Genomic DNA, 15,029 nt, shown 5'->3' with positions numbered 1-15,029 from the left:
TTATTAGAACGCATTATTGTATGTATGTATGTATGTATGTATATATATTTCATGTGTTACTATGATACAAACAGGGTTATTGTTAGGGGTTAATATGTAAACATTTCAAGATATTCCTATACTGCAGCTTTTCCAAGAACATTTTGTGACCACATGACTAAATTACTCACTAGAATGACACAACAGAGGCTACTATTGGAAAGATAAGAACTACTGCTTTTAGCATGCAAATATATTAAATATTAGTAACTGAACCAGGGCACAGAGTTCTCAACTTCCTGTTTGTGATAACAACTGATAAAAATGCTGTAACACTAGCCCTTTATCCACACAGTTAATGAAATCAGACACAAGTTTAAGAAGTGTCTGTAAATAGGGCTGAGATTCAGAGACAGAGAGAAATAGAGGAGGAGGAGGAGGAGGAGGGCGTCCCAACAGTATCACATGTTCAGGCAGAGTCAGACTGCCGGCAGTGTTTTGACTGAACAGCAGGAGGAGAAACAGGAAGTACAGAGGAACACAGACCAGGCCAGCTCATAAGCACACGGTACACAAAAGATCAGTCTCTCACTCGAAGGTAAGCCTGTCGAGCTTGTGTTCTTTATCAGCTTTCACATAATCAGAAGCAGACATCAGTTGTTTCTTGGTATGCCACGCTGCTAGAGGAAGCGAAGCACTTACAGTATTGCTGTTAAGCTGTCAGTTGAAATGTGGCAGTTAGAGTGCAAGGAATGTGAAATGTGTGTTTGTGGGGCCCTTCCTCGGTGCTGAGTCATATGAACAGAGTTAACCCCTTCATTTCCACTCTTATTTCCCCACTGGATGCTCTTCCGTGTGCATATTTGAAGACAGTTGTTAGTCTACTGCACCATACATTATGTTCTGTTCCCTTTCAAGCTGCAGACTATGGAGGGAAGTACGACACAAGATCAAGTTCACCAGGAAGAGAAAGACAGGTCTGGAAGTAGTGAAGGAGGGCAGACGGATCTGAAGGAGAGAGGTACTAGAGGACGTTTACTTGAGTTTCAGAAATAATGTCTGATTTACACTATAGCCAAAACACACCTGCAAGGTTTTGTGGACATGGTATTAGCCCACCTTCTTTTTGTACCATGGTAATGCCTTGCTTTTGGAAATTTACCATGGTGATACCTTGTTTTTTCGGACATGCACCATGGTAAAACCTTGTTTTTTTATTTACCATAGTAATACCTTGTTTCTAGACATGTACCATTGTAATGTATCTCAAATCTTCTCGTCTAGTGTAGTACCTTGGTGTTTTTTTTGAAGTACCTTGGAGTGCCACTCTGTAAGAAAAGTGAAAAGTAATTTAGATTACCAGGCGGGTTAAATAATATTTTTAATTCAGATTAATTACCACATAAAGTAGGTTTCAGCACATTTCTGTAGTGCTTGTAACATAATTTACACAGTAGGATACATGAAGTCTTTGAGTAAACCCTCTCAGTAAAAGGTACAAAATCTGTGGTAGTATAATAAGTACCTTATTGATAATAAAATGGAAAGGTACTGCCCCAATGACAGCTTTTGAGTTTTTTTTTTCTTTTATGAAAGATATATAAGACACATAAAACACGTCATAATTTTGTCCTTATTTTTCTTTCTCTTTACATAGCTTGGCATTTTTCTTAATAAACTAAAGAAGCCCTTACTGAGATGCTTGAAACTGAGACAAATATGTTTTTGTTTTTTGGGTGTAGCATCTTACAATATGTTCCTCTTCAACCACTCAAAGTAAAAAGGATATAATTTTATAAGCACCCTCATTAAACTGTCGGCCCACCCACAACTGTAGAAGTTGGAAGATACTTTTCATTTCAGAAAACAGCATTACAAAATATAAAAAGCACACTTTTATGCTGACCCACCCACACATAGTGTAGAAATTGAGCTTTAATTGTGTGTTGAAACCGTTTAAGTAGCATTTCTGATCTATCATATCATGAAAGATGTTATGTGTCAGTTCAATCTTTAGGCGGCGCTATTGCATCAAAATAATGTGATGCAGAACTAGCAAAATTGGCTTTCACTTATATCCTGATAATCGGTTTGTATAATGCATCATAAAGACATGCTTTTTTTAAGTAGTAAGTTAAATGTAAATTTTATATAGAAAGATCACGCACGGTTCACTTTTGATCTGTTTTTATTTCAATAAAGTGATAACGTCAGACATGTCTTATTTATGTTCAGCATTCATTTGAACCTGTTGGCCATGGATTATGAAGTAGCCCATTTATATATATATCTATATATATATCTATATATATATATCTATATATATATATATATATCTATATATATATATATATATTTTTTTTTTTTTTGCATCGCTCTGCATATTTTATTCTTTTCATTGCTCGTTTCATTTTGTTCAGTCAGGTCTGGTGCTATGGGACCAGTTTATTTATCCTGGTTTTTAGGAAGTCCAGCCCATATGTGCAATTACAAGCTCCTATATTTGTGTGGAAAGAAACGGATTATTTTCATTGAGATATCTAGCTGTTTTGATTATAAAAACAAGAGTTTCCACTTAAATTGGAAAAATATGAAACTTGCTTTTGGTAAACCCAGATTCGTATCAGTTTGTCACACCATTAACTGACGTATTTCTTCTTTAAACATTAAAAGGCATTCAATAAAACATATTTCAAACTCTGATTAAAGATACAATAATCGTTTCTTATTTGCATGTTTCATATACAACAAATCAGCTGGTATTACTAAATAATAGTAAACATACGATACATAACCACTCAAACATGAAATACTAAGATTTTAAAATAAAGCTCAGTGTTTTAAATGCAAATCAAATGTGAATTTAATTCATTTGCAATGCAGTGTAAATTTCATGTTTCATTATGCCTGTATTGTAATGAAGCTTTCAGAAATTATGAATCAACCCTCATAAAACCAATAACAAAACTTGAGTTTTTTTTTTTTTTACAAAGCTAAATCTAAAATGTAAAATAAATCACATTTTCTAATATTATTTGTGGGGGAAAGCCAAATAGAAGTGTTTTCTTTGTTCCTCGTGTCTGTCTTTCATAACGCTGTTTCTGTCTGTGGTTGTAGAGTTGAGACTGGTGCTGCTCGGCTCAGCAGGTGCTGGGAAAAGCAGTGCGGTCAATGCCATCCTGGGCGGCCCGACATCTGAGTCTGACAGTCCAGGCCCTGAGACACCAGCCACCGACTGTCAGAAGAGACGTGGGACGCTGGCAGGACGACAGGTGCGTTCACGTCTCACTTAAAACTCTGGGAAAAACCACACTCACTCTGCACAGATTTGTTTTGTGTAAAATAAAGCTGCATCAATGCATTCAAATGATTTCCTAGTATGTGACTAGGCATTTCAAAAGCATTTCATAAAATGAGTCACAGTTTTGTTCGCATTATATTCACGTCATAAACCGTAACAGTAATTGTACAAATTTAACTGACTGTATGAAAACTTGAACTCACTTTTGTTCTTATAAAACAAGTAATTCATAAAACATAGATGCCGCCCAGGAGATTTAAATCAAATTGAATTAAAATGATAGTTTTTTTTTTTAAGGAAATTCATATGTTAGCTCAATTGATATTTGTCTACAAATCAGTTTTAACCTTTGATTCAAAAAGAGAAACATAATAATAAAAAAAGTACATTTATATTTTGTATATTTACCATACAGTTCCATTTGGTAACATTAGATTAAAATGTAATAATTGTTAATTATTACATTATAATTACATATAATTGTTCATTATTATTATAGTTATTAACTTGCATTAGTTCACATGAACTAACAAAGAAAGTGTATTAATCTCAGGTCATGTTAATTTCAACATTTACATTATTAAAAGCATAAGTTGTATCTGTTAATATTATTTTATATTTCTCACCTGACATGAATTAACAATAAACTATTGTGTTTTTATTAACTTACATTAACAAATGATGAATAAGTAATGTTAGATGTATGGCCTAATGATAGTTTATCTCAGTTAATTATAAATAAAGTATTCAATATAAAAAAAATATATATTATGGATTTTTATAAAAATGATTATAACATTGAAAGTGGCTTAGTGTTACTTATAGTTAAACTAATAAACTATATTACACCTCTTTACCATGGTAAAATCACTGTAATACATGTCCTTTCATTGCTTTTTGTATTTTTAATGAAACCAAATAGATCTATGTATGCTGTATTAATTCATAGTGTACTGAAGGGGCCTTTTTAACTTTGTTTTCTTGTCTTCACAGGTGGCAGTCGTGGACACACCTGACTGCCTGTGCATCGAGCGTCCCGCAGAAGACGTCCGCCGCCAGTTTTCGCTCTGCGCGGCTTTATCGGCCCCGGGGCCCCACGCTTTCCTGCTCTGTGTCCCTGTCCACCGGCCCAGCAACCTGGAGCTACAGATTTTGGAGACCATTGAGAAGGTGTTTGGCCCCGAGGCGGTCAATAAACACGCAATGGTGCTCTTCACTCGCATGGACCGACTGCCTGAGGGTGTTTCTCTGGACGAGTATCTCGAAACAGAGCGGCCCGACTTGCTAGAGCTCGTGCAAAAGTGCAAGGACCGACATCACCCGCTGCTTCTGGGATCCAGCGTGGAGGAGCTGTTCATGAAGGTGGAGAAGATGGTGGAAGAAAGCGGGACACGCTTCTACACCTGCCCTCTGTTGCAGGAGGCAGAGAGGAGAGTGAAAGAGAAGGAGGAGGAGATCTTGAGAAGCAGAAGAGGAGAAGGAGAGGATGACTCGGAGGGAATAAGGGCCGAAGCAGAGAAAAGTGTGAACGATTTGAAGGTTGAGGGAATTGCAGAGCTCTGTGTTTCCACACCTGACACCTCGTTCTTGCGCTGGTTATGGGCCAGTGTGGTTGAGTGGCTCCTGTGGCTCCCAAATATGGTGAGGGGCAGTACTTTACTGGGGTCGATCGTGGGGTTGTTCGTTGGGGGGCCCTTAGGAGGGGCCATGGGAGCAACGGTGGGCTCTGTGGCGACGGAGGTGGGTAGACGGAAACAAAAAACCAAGTGAGTACTTGGAAATTTGGTAACAGTTTATAAACAGAAACATTAAACAACAGATCAGTTGTTCTTGAACATTCAAATATGAATATATAGTCCGCTACAGAAGTCATTATAAACGCTAATTAAATGTTTTTCTTTTGAGTACATGCTTTTTTCACCATTACAAATTGTATTTTTAATAGTGCTGTCAAACGATTAATCACGATTAATCGCATCCAAAATAAATGTTTTTGTTTTCATAATATATGTGTGTGTGTTCTGTGTATATTTATTATGTAGATATAAATACACACACATGCACGTATATATTTTGAATTGTATTTACATTTATAATTTACATTATAAATAAATATATTTAATATATAAACATTTTTATATAAGCATATAAGCATATTTTTCTGAAATATATACATGCATGTGTGCATATTTAAAAATACATAAACAGTACACACACATATATTATTTAAACAAAAACTTTTATTTTTGGATGCAATTAATCGCGATTAATCGTTTCACAGCACTAATTATTAACTGAGTCGCACTGAACAATTAATATTAATTCCAGAGTTGTGGACATTGGTTTGTTCCCCTTTCACTTTAATTACAGAAGCACTTTACACAAGTTTGTGTAAAACTGATCATGTTCATGCTTGCTTGTTTTATTTCTGATCCAAAAATAGTTCAGAATACTTTTTATTTTGTTTTAAATGAAAACATTCCATTTATATCTGTTTAAATTAGATTTAGAATTTAGATTTTACGTCTCTCTCTCTCTCTATACTGTATATGCACAGCAATTCCAACTATTTGAATGTTCATTAACTAATGATCTGTTAAGCATAAATGTTTGTTAATGTTATTCAAGATTTTATTCAAGATTGTATTTGTTACATACAAGTTATATAACATGCAACAAGCAGTGAAATGTAGGTGAAAAATATTCCAAAGCATTCAAGTGCTTAAAGAATCTTCATAGCTTTTCACCAAAAGCAAGTATAACAAACTCAGTTTCTAATTGTGAGCAGAAGACGGGTTAAAATGCGTCTTTGAGATCCCTTTCTCAGACTTTTTGTGTGCACCATTAGTTTTGCACTAGATGTTATGTGTCTTGAGTTTAAAGGGCAACTATTCATAAGCACCGTATATGGAGCAATTGAGTGAATATCACTGTCTTTACACTGTCACCAAAGAGCTGTATTTCTCACATGCACAAGTAAAAATCACAGTATCACTACCAAGCCTGAAGCGCTTTCTTTGAAGTGAGCATTGAACTCTAAGCGCACTATAAACTCAGGATTTGTTTACAGGCCATAAACATCTCCGGATCTAGGTGCATAACAGTGTTTTTATTACATCACTGCTGCACTAAACAGCTGCTATGGAACCAATGCATGCTACACATTTTCAGACTGATCGCATGAGCATAAATTTAATAGCGCTCCTCGTGTAAGCGATTCTCGTGTGCAATTTTGCCACTTAATTGGTTTGCAGTTCAAATGTTTCTGCAGCTGTTCTGGAGAATGAAAATAAAGCGCCATAATGAAAACAATCAGTGATGGTGTGACTAATTTCCGTGTTTTATTTACACATGCATTTGCAATCACTAGTTTCAGCCGTTGGTTTGGAGTTAAGAAATAATTTTAAAGAAAGAAGGAAGCAAATATGAAATCCCACGCACATGTGGCCATATATGTAAGCATATGTAAATATATGAATATTTATAAAATATATGAATAGTCTATAAAAAAGACTATTTTAAAATGTATTTACCTATATTGTAATATATGTACGTATTATGTAAAAAAATATCAAGGTAAATTCAAGTTGACAACTATTTAGACACTTTTGCACAATTTAAAATCACATTTTTCTTAACAATTATTGCTCAGTGATTTTAATCCACATGGTTGATGGTGATTTTTAGTGGGTTTAAGTAAGATCTGCAGTTGTGTAGTTCATCACATAAGTTATGGATATGATCCATTAGACTTTAATAACCAGAAAGTGTCCAAATAGTGTATATTATGTACATTATATATATTATTTAAGCATTTATAACCTCACAAAGTATATGTAATGTTTTGTTTGAAAAGTGTGCTTGTGATATCTTTCTTAAAAAAGAAAAAAAAGAAGATGTTTTTTGTTATATAATACAAAGATTTTCATTCACACAAGCGCTGCTTAAGTGTCCCGAAACAGTTTGGGGCCACCATATCATTTACTGTACATGTATTGCCTGCCACATATCGCATTTCTGTATGGGATTTATCCGTTTAAACAGAAAGGATGTGTCTCTTTAAAAACAAAGATCTACAAGAAACCCAATCACTCCTTCGGCTTAGTCTTTTAACAGCTTCAGGAGCCACAACCAGACAAGAACATTGTGAAAACGCTTTTATGCCACTGCAGAAAGATGTCAGACAGACAGATGCAAAGATGTCTCTCTCTCTCTCTCTCTCTCTCACCCTCTTTTGCGAGAGCAGGTTTATGGTTTTGACATTGACATAAGTGATAGTCTGCTAAACCCATCCATCAAAAACAAAAAAACCCATCCCTGTATTTCTGCCTTCAGTACAGCAAGGCGTTTCCTCATGTGGGTGGTCTGCCCAGGGAGAGAGCAAGAGAGAGAGACAAGCCTGCTCTCATGTTTCTAAGCACAGAAAGAGAGAGAGAGAGAGAGAGAGAGAGAGGTACAGAGAAAGAGCTTGCTGTGGGACGTACATCTGTCTTCCAGATGTGGCTTTCTGCAGTTGTTTGAAACAGGAAAAAAGAACGTTTAAAAAATAAAGGAAAATTGGTGCTAAACAGATTTTTATTGTCAGGGATTACGGATGTAGTGCTCTATAGATTACAGTATAGCAGGCTGTGTATGACTCAGCCAGTACTGTATATTTTAACCTCAGATCCATCTTCTGAAAGAAACGCTGCAGGAATGATGTAGTGCGGTCCCCTGCGTACTTGGACTGGTGGATAACGTGTTTAAAAAGGAACACCTGTCCAAATATTATTCTGTCCTATTGGACATGCGTCTGGAAGAGGACAGGGAGAGAGAGCGATGAGAAAACGAGGGAGAAATGCGCAAAAGAAAGCAATGGAAAGAATGAAAAGGAGGGGACTGTGGATTAATATGAGAAAAAAACACTAGAAATATAGAGGGAAAATAATATAAATGGTCGAGTTTGTTCCCTCACATAAAAGATTAAAAAAAAACGCTGAACATTCTTTTCGTGGCGATATAGTTGGCTCTTAAAGGACCTGATGCCCTTGAGAACCGACACCGTGATGATTTGTGCCGGTATGCGCAGCACGGGCCAAAGTCTGGCGGAGTCTCAAGTGGCCCATCTTTAATACGGTAAGGATGAGTTATGCCACCGCGCCCCTCAGCGGAGATGTTGTTGTAAGGGCCTTGTGGTCCACTCGGTGAGGAGCAGAAGCAAACTGCAGACGCCTCGACATTATTCTCTTATGATCGCTGCCTGTGGCCTGAGAAAGAGCAAAGCCCAAGCAAAAAAAACTAAACGGTGACACATACTTTTCCCACAGCGCGTACGTCATCTTTTAGCCGTTAGCTCGCATGCATTTTTCAAAATCAAAACGCCGCCAACGCTTTGCTAACATGCAAACAAAAAATTGCAAAGCACTGTGGGATAGATTACAAATCTACGTTTCTTACCTTTTTAAATCCTTAAAGTAATATATTAAGGTAACAGTTTAACCCAGAAAATACAGTTTAAAACTAAGTTTGTCACAATATGGTCAACGACGTAAGTTATATATATAAAAAAACTAAAGTAGTGTTACTGTTTTCCTTTGAATGAAATTTGTAATTGAGATACACAATATCGATTTTGTTTATGGAAGTAACTGAATATTTGACAAAGCCTAAATTGAGATAATTTACAAATGTTTTAGAGTTTTATTGACAGGCGATCTGACTAATCATAACACCGAATCTGCAATTTTTTCTGACAAACAAACTAGACAGGAGAGCAGATTAGTGTCGGTGGACTTGAACCTATGACTTGAACTTTAAAAATGGAAGGGGATGTTTTTTTATGGTAGAGATACCTTCTGATGTTCATTCATGTTCATTTCGTAGGCTTTAGTGTATTGGAAGATATGATTGGTTCATGTGCTGCTTGCACTGAGTCAAACAGACCAGAAACAGCATGTTGTCAAGTGTCCTCTTTGCTTTGTGATTACTTTTTTTATTGCGTGAGAATATGATATGTGGCATTAGAGCATCTTTAGTGTCGGACGTAGAAACAGTAACTATAGTGGGGCGGGTCTTTGTGAAGGGTCAATTAGCTCCTTATGAATCACATAGATGCTTAAGATGCCATCACTTGCCATCCAAAATGATATATTTTTAAAATAAAATGCTCTTTTGTCAAACTAAAATATAAATATGTAACGCTATTTACTGTATTACCATGAAAACATATCTTTACCTTGATAGCACAGGCACATCATGGAGACATCTACTTGACGTCCGCATTTACATCTGGAAGAAGACGTAGGCTATTTTTTTTAGAGTGTTTGCATATCTGCAATACATCCATGGGACATTTCCTCAAATAGACATCTAGATGTCTTTAAGATAATGATTTAGAATGTATGTAAAGCAGACATCAGACGTCTGACAGATGTGTGTACACAGCAGATGCTGTTCAGATCAAGTGATCTTTAACAAACATCTTGCAGATGTCCGTGTGCTATCCAGGAACATATAGGATAGGTTCATAACATAGAAGTAACAATGATAGTTACAAAAGATCTAATTAATCTAATACATTGAAAACAAGCATGTAAAGCAAAAATCTAATAAACCTAAAGCTTTAATAATAATGCTAGTGGGGGTTATTATAAAATGTAGGCTACAGCCTGCATTCTTTTCATATGGGTTTAAAAATGCTGTCCATACAATATTAATATAGCTGTGATGTAAAAAAAAAAAAAAAAAAACTCTGATTAGTAGGCTATAGGCCTATACTAGGGTATGGTGAAGTTAGCATGTGTATAGAATTACAACTTGTGATCTGTTACACCCAGTAGAAAAACATGTTTTGGATTGGAAATTTTTTTATCAAAATTGTAAAAAAAAAAAATCAGCCTTAAAGCTCTAAAAAACATGATCCATGTAACTTACTGTAAATCAAAGAGATGCTGGAGATGACCTGCACGCTGCTATGAGCCACAGCACACGGCTGCTGACTGACCGTAAACAGCGTGAATCTTCTGAAACACATGATGACCAGCACCCAGCCCTGGAGAGAGGCAGTGCTCCACCCGAATGGAGTTCCCTCATCTTTTTCCTATTAGTGCTATTTTCATGTTCCTTCCTGTAGCAAGTGTGTGTGTGTGTGTGTGTGTGGCTGTGATTGTTTAGAATGAGTGTGTAACAGTGTGTGTGGCTTTCAGGCAACCTATAAAGCATTCATAATAGCCCTGGCCAATTTACAAAAGAAAAATGGACCAACAAAAGTTTGCATTTATAATAACACATCGAGGGCTTATTTTTTTTTATATGCACACAATCAAACTGTTAATGTTTATGAGGCACTGGCAACGTTTCGGTGCATAAAATGGTGGTGTTTATTTATTACTTTTGTGAACACAACTGAAGCCTAGCTATGAGGTAAGTGCTCTCAAAAGCATTTTACCTTTAAAGGTTTTCTTTGCAGTGTCTACATTCAGCTGGATTTTAATTTGAAGACTTTCTGAAATGTTTTTTATTTTTACACTATACAAGTACTACAATAAGACAAAAGACAATCATATTCAGATATTTTCATGTTGTTATAGCATATGAAAAAGGTTTTTGAAAGAAATCTCACGCCTACCATGCAGTTTTCATTTGATCCAAAAATGCAGTGAAACTGTAATATTGTGAAATATTATTGCAATTTAAAATAACTTTCTTCTATTTGAATATATTGTCAAATGTAATTTGTAAATGTAGTTTTTTCCTGTGATGCTGAACAATAATAGTTTTGGTTGAATATTTTAATGTTTCTGTTTATTTCTTTGTTTAATTATTCCGATTATTTCCTAACTACAAGTTATATGAACAGCATTTATTTGACTTTTCTTCAAAGCGATGTATGAGGTAGTATTCCAGGGATACATTTTGCCAATTTACTGAATCACTTAAGTGAATCATTGGTCACTGAATGAGTCATCCAAATGATTTAGTCAGTGAGTGACGCATTCGACTGATTCAGACACTTGGATCAAGACTTTTGAGCTTTTCTGTATGATTCATTAAAAAATGTGAACAAATGAGTGTGACTTCATTCAAAAGCACTGTTAGGATGAGCTGTTCAGTTTAAATGCAGATCATCAAGAACCGCTAAGGGCACCTAATGCCATGGAAATCAGTGCTTTACCACACATACCTCATCTGAATGCAGCCTTGACTGATCTTAAAGTGACTCAAGTGTGATTACTAATGATCCTTCCCTTAAATCACAGCGGGACAGGGCCTTGCTGTGCTCCGCGCAGGCCTTTAATTGATTAATTGTGCAGGCCTCACTAACTGACATGCTGCTGCTGGGGAGCGGGTACGACCCACGTTTGAAGTGCAGGCCTGCGGGATGTGTTTGAACACACCATAGAGAGATCGCTGCTCTTTGTAATGGACACCGTTCTCTGCGGTCTGATCGCGGCTCAGGGTCAAGCCAAAGCAAGCATACTGTTCCTCCCATTACCAGACACAGCGAGAGATCTGGATCCTGCCTCGAGGATGAATTAATACAACACAGATCTGACCAGGATTGCTCCTGTCCAATACAGCGGATCAAGACCTTAATCCCAGCCTGACCGCACACTTGCGTAATGGAAGAGTCGGGATACCGCCATGAAATCCGTAACCCAATGTCAGTGTGACAACTAAAGAGACTGAAATGCTAATGGAGCGATTACATCATTCAGGGCTGTCTTTGTTTTCTGATAGTTATGTTTGATCAAGAGGCTAATGTTAGTTCTAGCCTACAACACTTACCAAAAGGACAAAACCTAAAAAAAAATAGGCGGTTTGAAGTGACAAGAAACATAAAGCCTGCGAAACACATTTTCTTTGATGCTCTAGCTATTAGATACTTTAGAACTTGTGTTCAGAAGTACTATCGAGTTGTGTTATTTTAAATGCGAAACATGCACACGCGAGACCTTGGGCTGAAGAGGACTGTGAAACAGCGATCATCTGGTGCCAAGGTAGAGGGACACGCTACAGTTGGGTTTGAATGCAGTTTCATTTAAAGGAACAGTACACCTAAAAATGTTTTTGTGTGTGTGTGTGAGTTTTTGGAGCTTCACAGAATGCAAAATAGCTGTTTACATACTCTTCAATCATTTGTCTTTGTGTTTCACAGAAGGAAATGACAGCATACGGGTTTGGAACGACATGAGGTTGAGTAAATAATGACTGAGTTTTCTTTCTCTTTTTTTTTTGCTTGAACTAATCATATAAGAACCCCAACCCCAAGTTTCTCATCACCTAATAAAAGGAAGACAGAAAAATAATGAGAGGGAGGCATAAAGAGAGAAAATTACGTCCTTCATCTGAAATCTCAAATGAAAGGCAGCGTGTTGGGCCTAAGGGCCAGACCTCTGATTTTCACTGTGGTCCTTTTGAAAGCATGCATTGAGCAGAAGACGAGTAGTGAGGGAAAAATAGAAAACAGAAATCGCTGCAATTTGTCTATGGGGGAGGAAATAATTCCCTGGGAAATTTCATCAATACTGTTCCTTATTTATGAAAGAAAGCTTTAACCAAGCTAAAAAGAATGACGACTTGAGGACGGAATGAAATAGAAAAAATGATGGTGAAAGATTTACAATTTATTTTCACAATGTCTATTTCTTTCCTAGTCGATTCCAAACTCACATTTACAGTAGATCTGCCTCGCTCCAATCAACAACAGATTAAATTAAACCAAGTCCCATTCTACATTTTTTCTTTTTTGTTAATTATTCTGATTGTCTCTAAAATTACAAAGTGACTATGAATGGGTTGTAATCAATTTCTTATTGACTTTAATCCTATTTCATGCTCTAAAAATGGTTATATTCATTTACATGATTTTAAAAATGTGTTTATTTATTAATAAGTCTGTTTTTTTTTCCCCGTCAGATTTACATCCAGGGCTGGCCTTTCCACCTCATGTATCTGGACTACACATTCTTGAGTCTTGAGGTTACAGTCTGTTTTTATTTCATCTGTTATCACAATGCCCTGTGATGTTGCTGAAACGGGTAAAACTAGCATGTTTGTGTGTGCGTGTCACGAAAGGCGGGAAAAGCAGACGTGCTGCGGCCTCTTTGATGCACTTTGAGTCAGGCACTCGGAATAGACATGAGACAAAAAAATCTCGGAGAGTTTGCGTCTTTGCAGCAACCGCTAATGAACCGAGCACGACGCTCCTTCACTCTCCAGTGACTCAAAGTCATTAATGTGTGCAAACTATCGAGATGTCTGTCATGGCCAATGAAACTGGAAAAGATAGCTTCAAAAGAGCATGAAAAAAAGAAGAAGAAAACCCTGTCCTGAACTTCCTGAGTGATGCAGCCCTTCTCAGAGGGAAACAAAACACTCTCCGCCACATCTGAATCTCTGTTACAATTCTTCCCTTTCCAGAAAGAGGTGAAAAAAGGAGGGGATGTTGCATTGTGACCAATATGCTCTCCATATGTCTGACTGCAGCCGCTGTCTTTCAACCCGGCTCATGTTTTTATTTTTAATGGAATTTGGATTTTCCTCTACACATCTATTTATCTAGCTTTTATTCTCCGGGGATTTATGAGTGTGTACTCAATGAGTGTACACTCGCTGCCGGGCCATCCGTTCGCAGCTCAGGTTATTGATAGGTTGATGTGTGAGACGAGACTGAATAATGACTTGAAGCACAATTCGAAGCCTCCTTGGCAGATGTCTAACGCCAGCCACATCATCACCACCGTATAGACTACCATCCGTGCAGTGTTCAAAATTGCCATCATACGCTTCTATTCAGCATCGAGATCATTTCATACCAGCTGGACTGGTACGGTGATATATGCTTAGCATCTGGCAAACTGCTTTATGACTTAAGCATCCATGTTTAAGTGAGAATTTTAGCATGATGATGTCCATCTGCCACTATAAAGGGCCGGTCGTTAGATCATAATAGTGACTGTGCGCTCCAGATTTTCCGAACTGATTGGAGAAACTTTATGAGTGTGCATGTGTGTGCAAAAACCAGGGTGGTCTGGCTCTGAGTAGCTTGTGCGACCGTCACGACGGAACGGTTCTCGACGCACTCCAACCGCTGTGAGATGCTAGATAACAAAGACACCATTGATGCTGACCTTTTGCTCTTCGGTGAAAACCCCCTGACCTCTGACTTAAGCAAACACACAGAGACACACACCGTCATGCACTTTCAAACACACATGTAGACTCTCCCGTGTTGCAGTTCTGAGGAATGCATCTCAGGTGCAGGGCCTGTCCTGGTTCCAATTAGGCGAGTATAAATTAGCGTGACTTTCCCCTCTTCTATCCAAACATTCTCCTTCTCCCAACCCGTGCTATCTAAAACCCCCTTCTCTCCCTCCACACCTCTCTTTCAAGCCCCCTCCTCTTTCACTCATTCCCTGACCACCCTCCCATTCCTCACCACATAAATTTCCTCACTTTACAGCTAATGTCTACACTCCCTACCGACACGCACTATGTGTATGAAGTTTAGCAGGCGATATCTCAATTGTTCCTTTATTGGGATCTATGAATATATAAATAATAAATAGAACATTTAATAGAAACATCAATTATATATATATATATATATATATATATATATATATATATATATATATATATATATATATATATATATATATATATATATATATATATATAAAAAAAGTAATAAATTAAATTGTTCCTCTACCCTGTTTCCCTCCTTATTACCAATGCAATGCTACATTTCTGAACACCTTTTCCGCCG

At 37.1% G+C, this 15,029-nt stretch overlaps 1 protein-coding gene across 1 annotated transcript; it reads left to right on the top strand.

The window, feature by feature from the left end:
• The first annotated feature begins 95 nt into the window (after window positions 1-95).
• Window positions 96-5,281, top strand: si:dkeyp-69e1.8 (GTPase IMAP family member 4). Its single transcript, XM_026207580.1, has 4 exons — window positions 96-577; window positions 898-1,000; window positions 3,097-3,251; window positions 4,274-5,281. The coding sequence occupies exons 2-4, from the start codon at window positions 907-909 to the stop codon at window positions 5,048-5,050; spliced, it is 1,026 nt and encodes a 341-aa protein (XP_026063365.1). The 5' UTR covers window positions 96-577; window positions 898-906; the 3' UTR covers window positions 5,051-5,281.
• Window positions 5,282-15,029: the final 9,748 nt, after the last annotated feature.

The sequence above is a fragment of the Carassius auratus genome, chromosome 28, assembly GCF_003368295.1.
Source record: "Carassius auratus strain Wakin chromosome 28, ASM336829v1, whole genome shotgun sequence".
NCBI lineage: Eukaryota > Metazoa > Chordata > Actinopteri > Cypriniformes > Cyprinidae > Carassius > Carassius auratus.
This window is presented reverse-complemented; position numbering and strand designations above follow the sequence as displayed.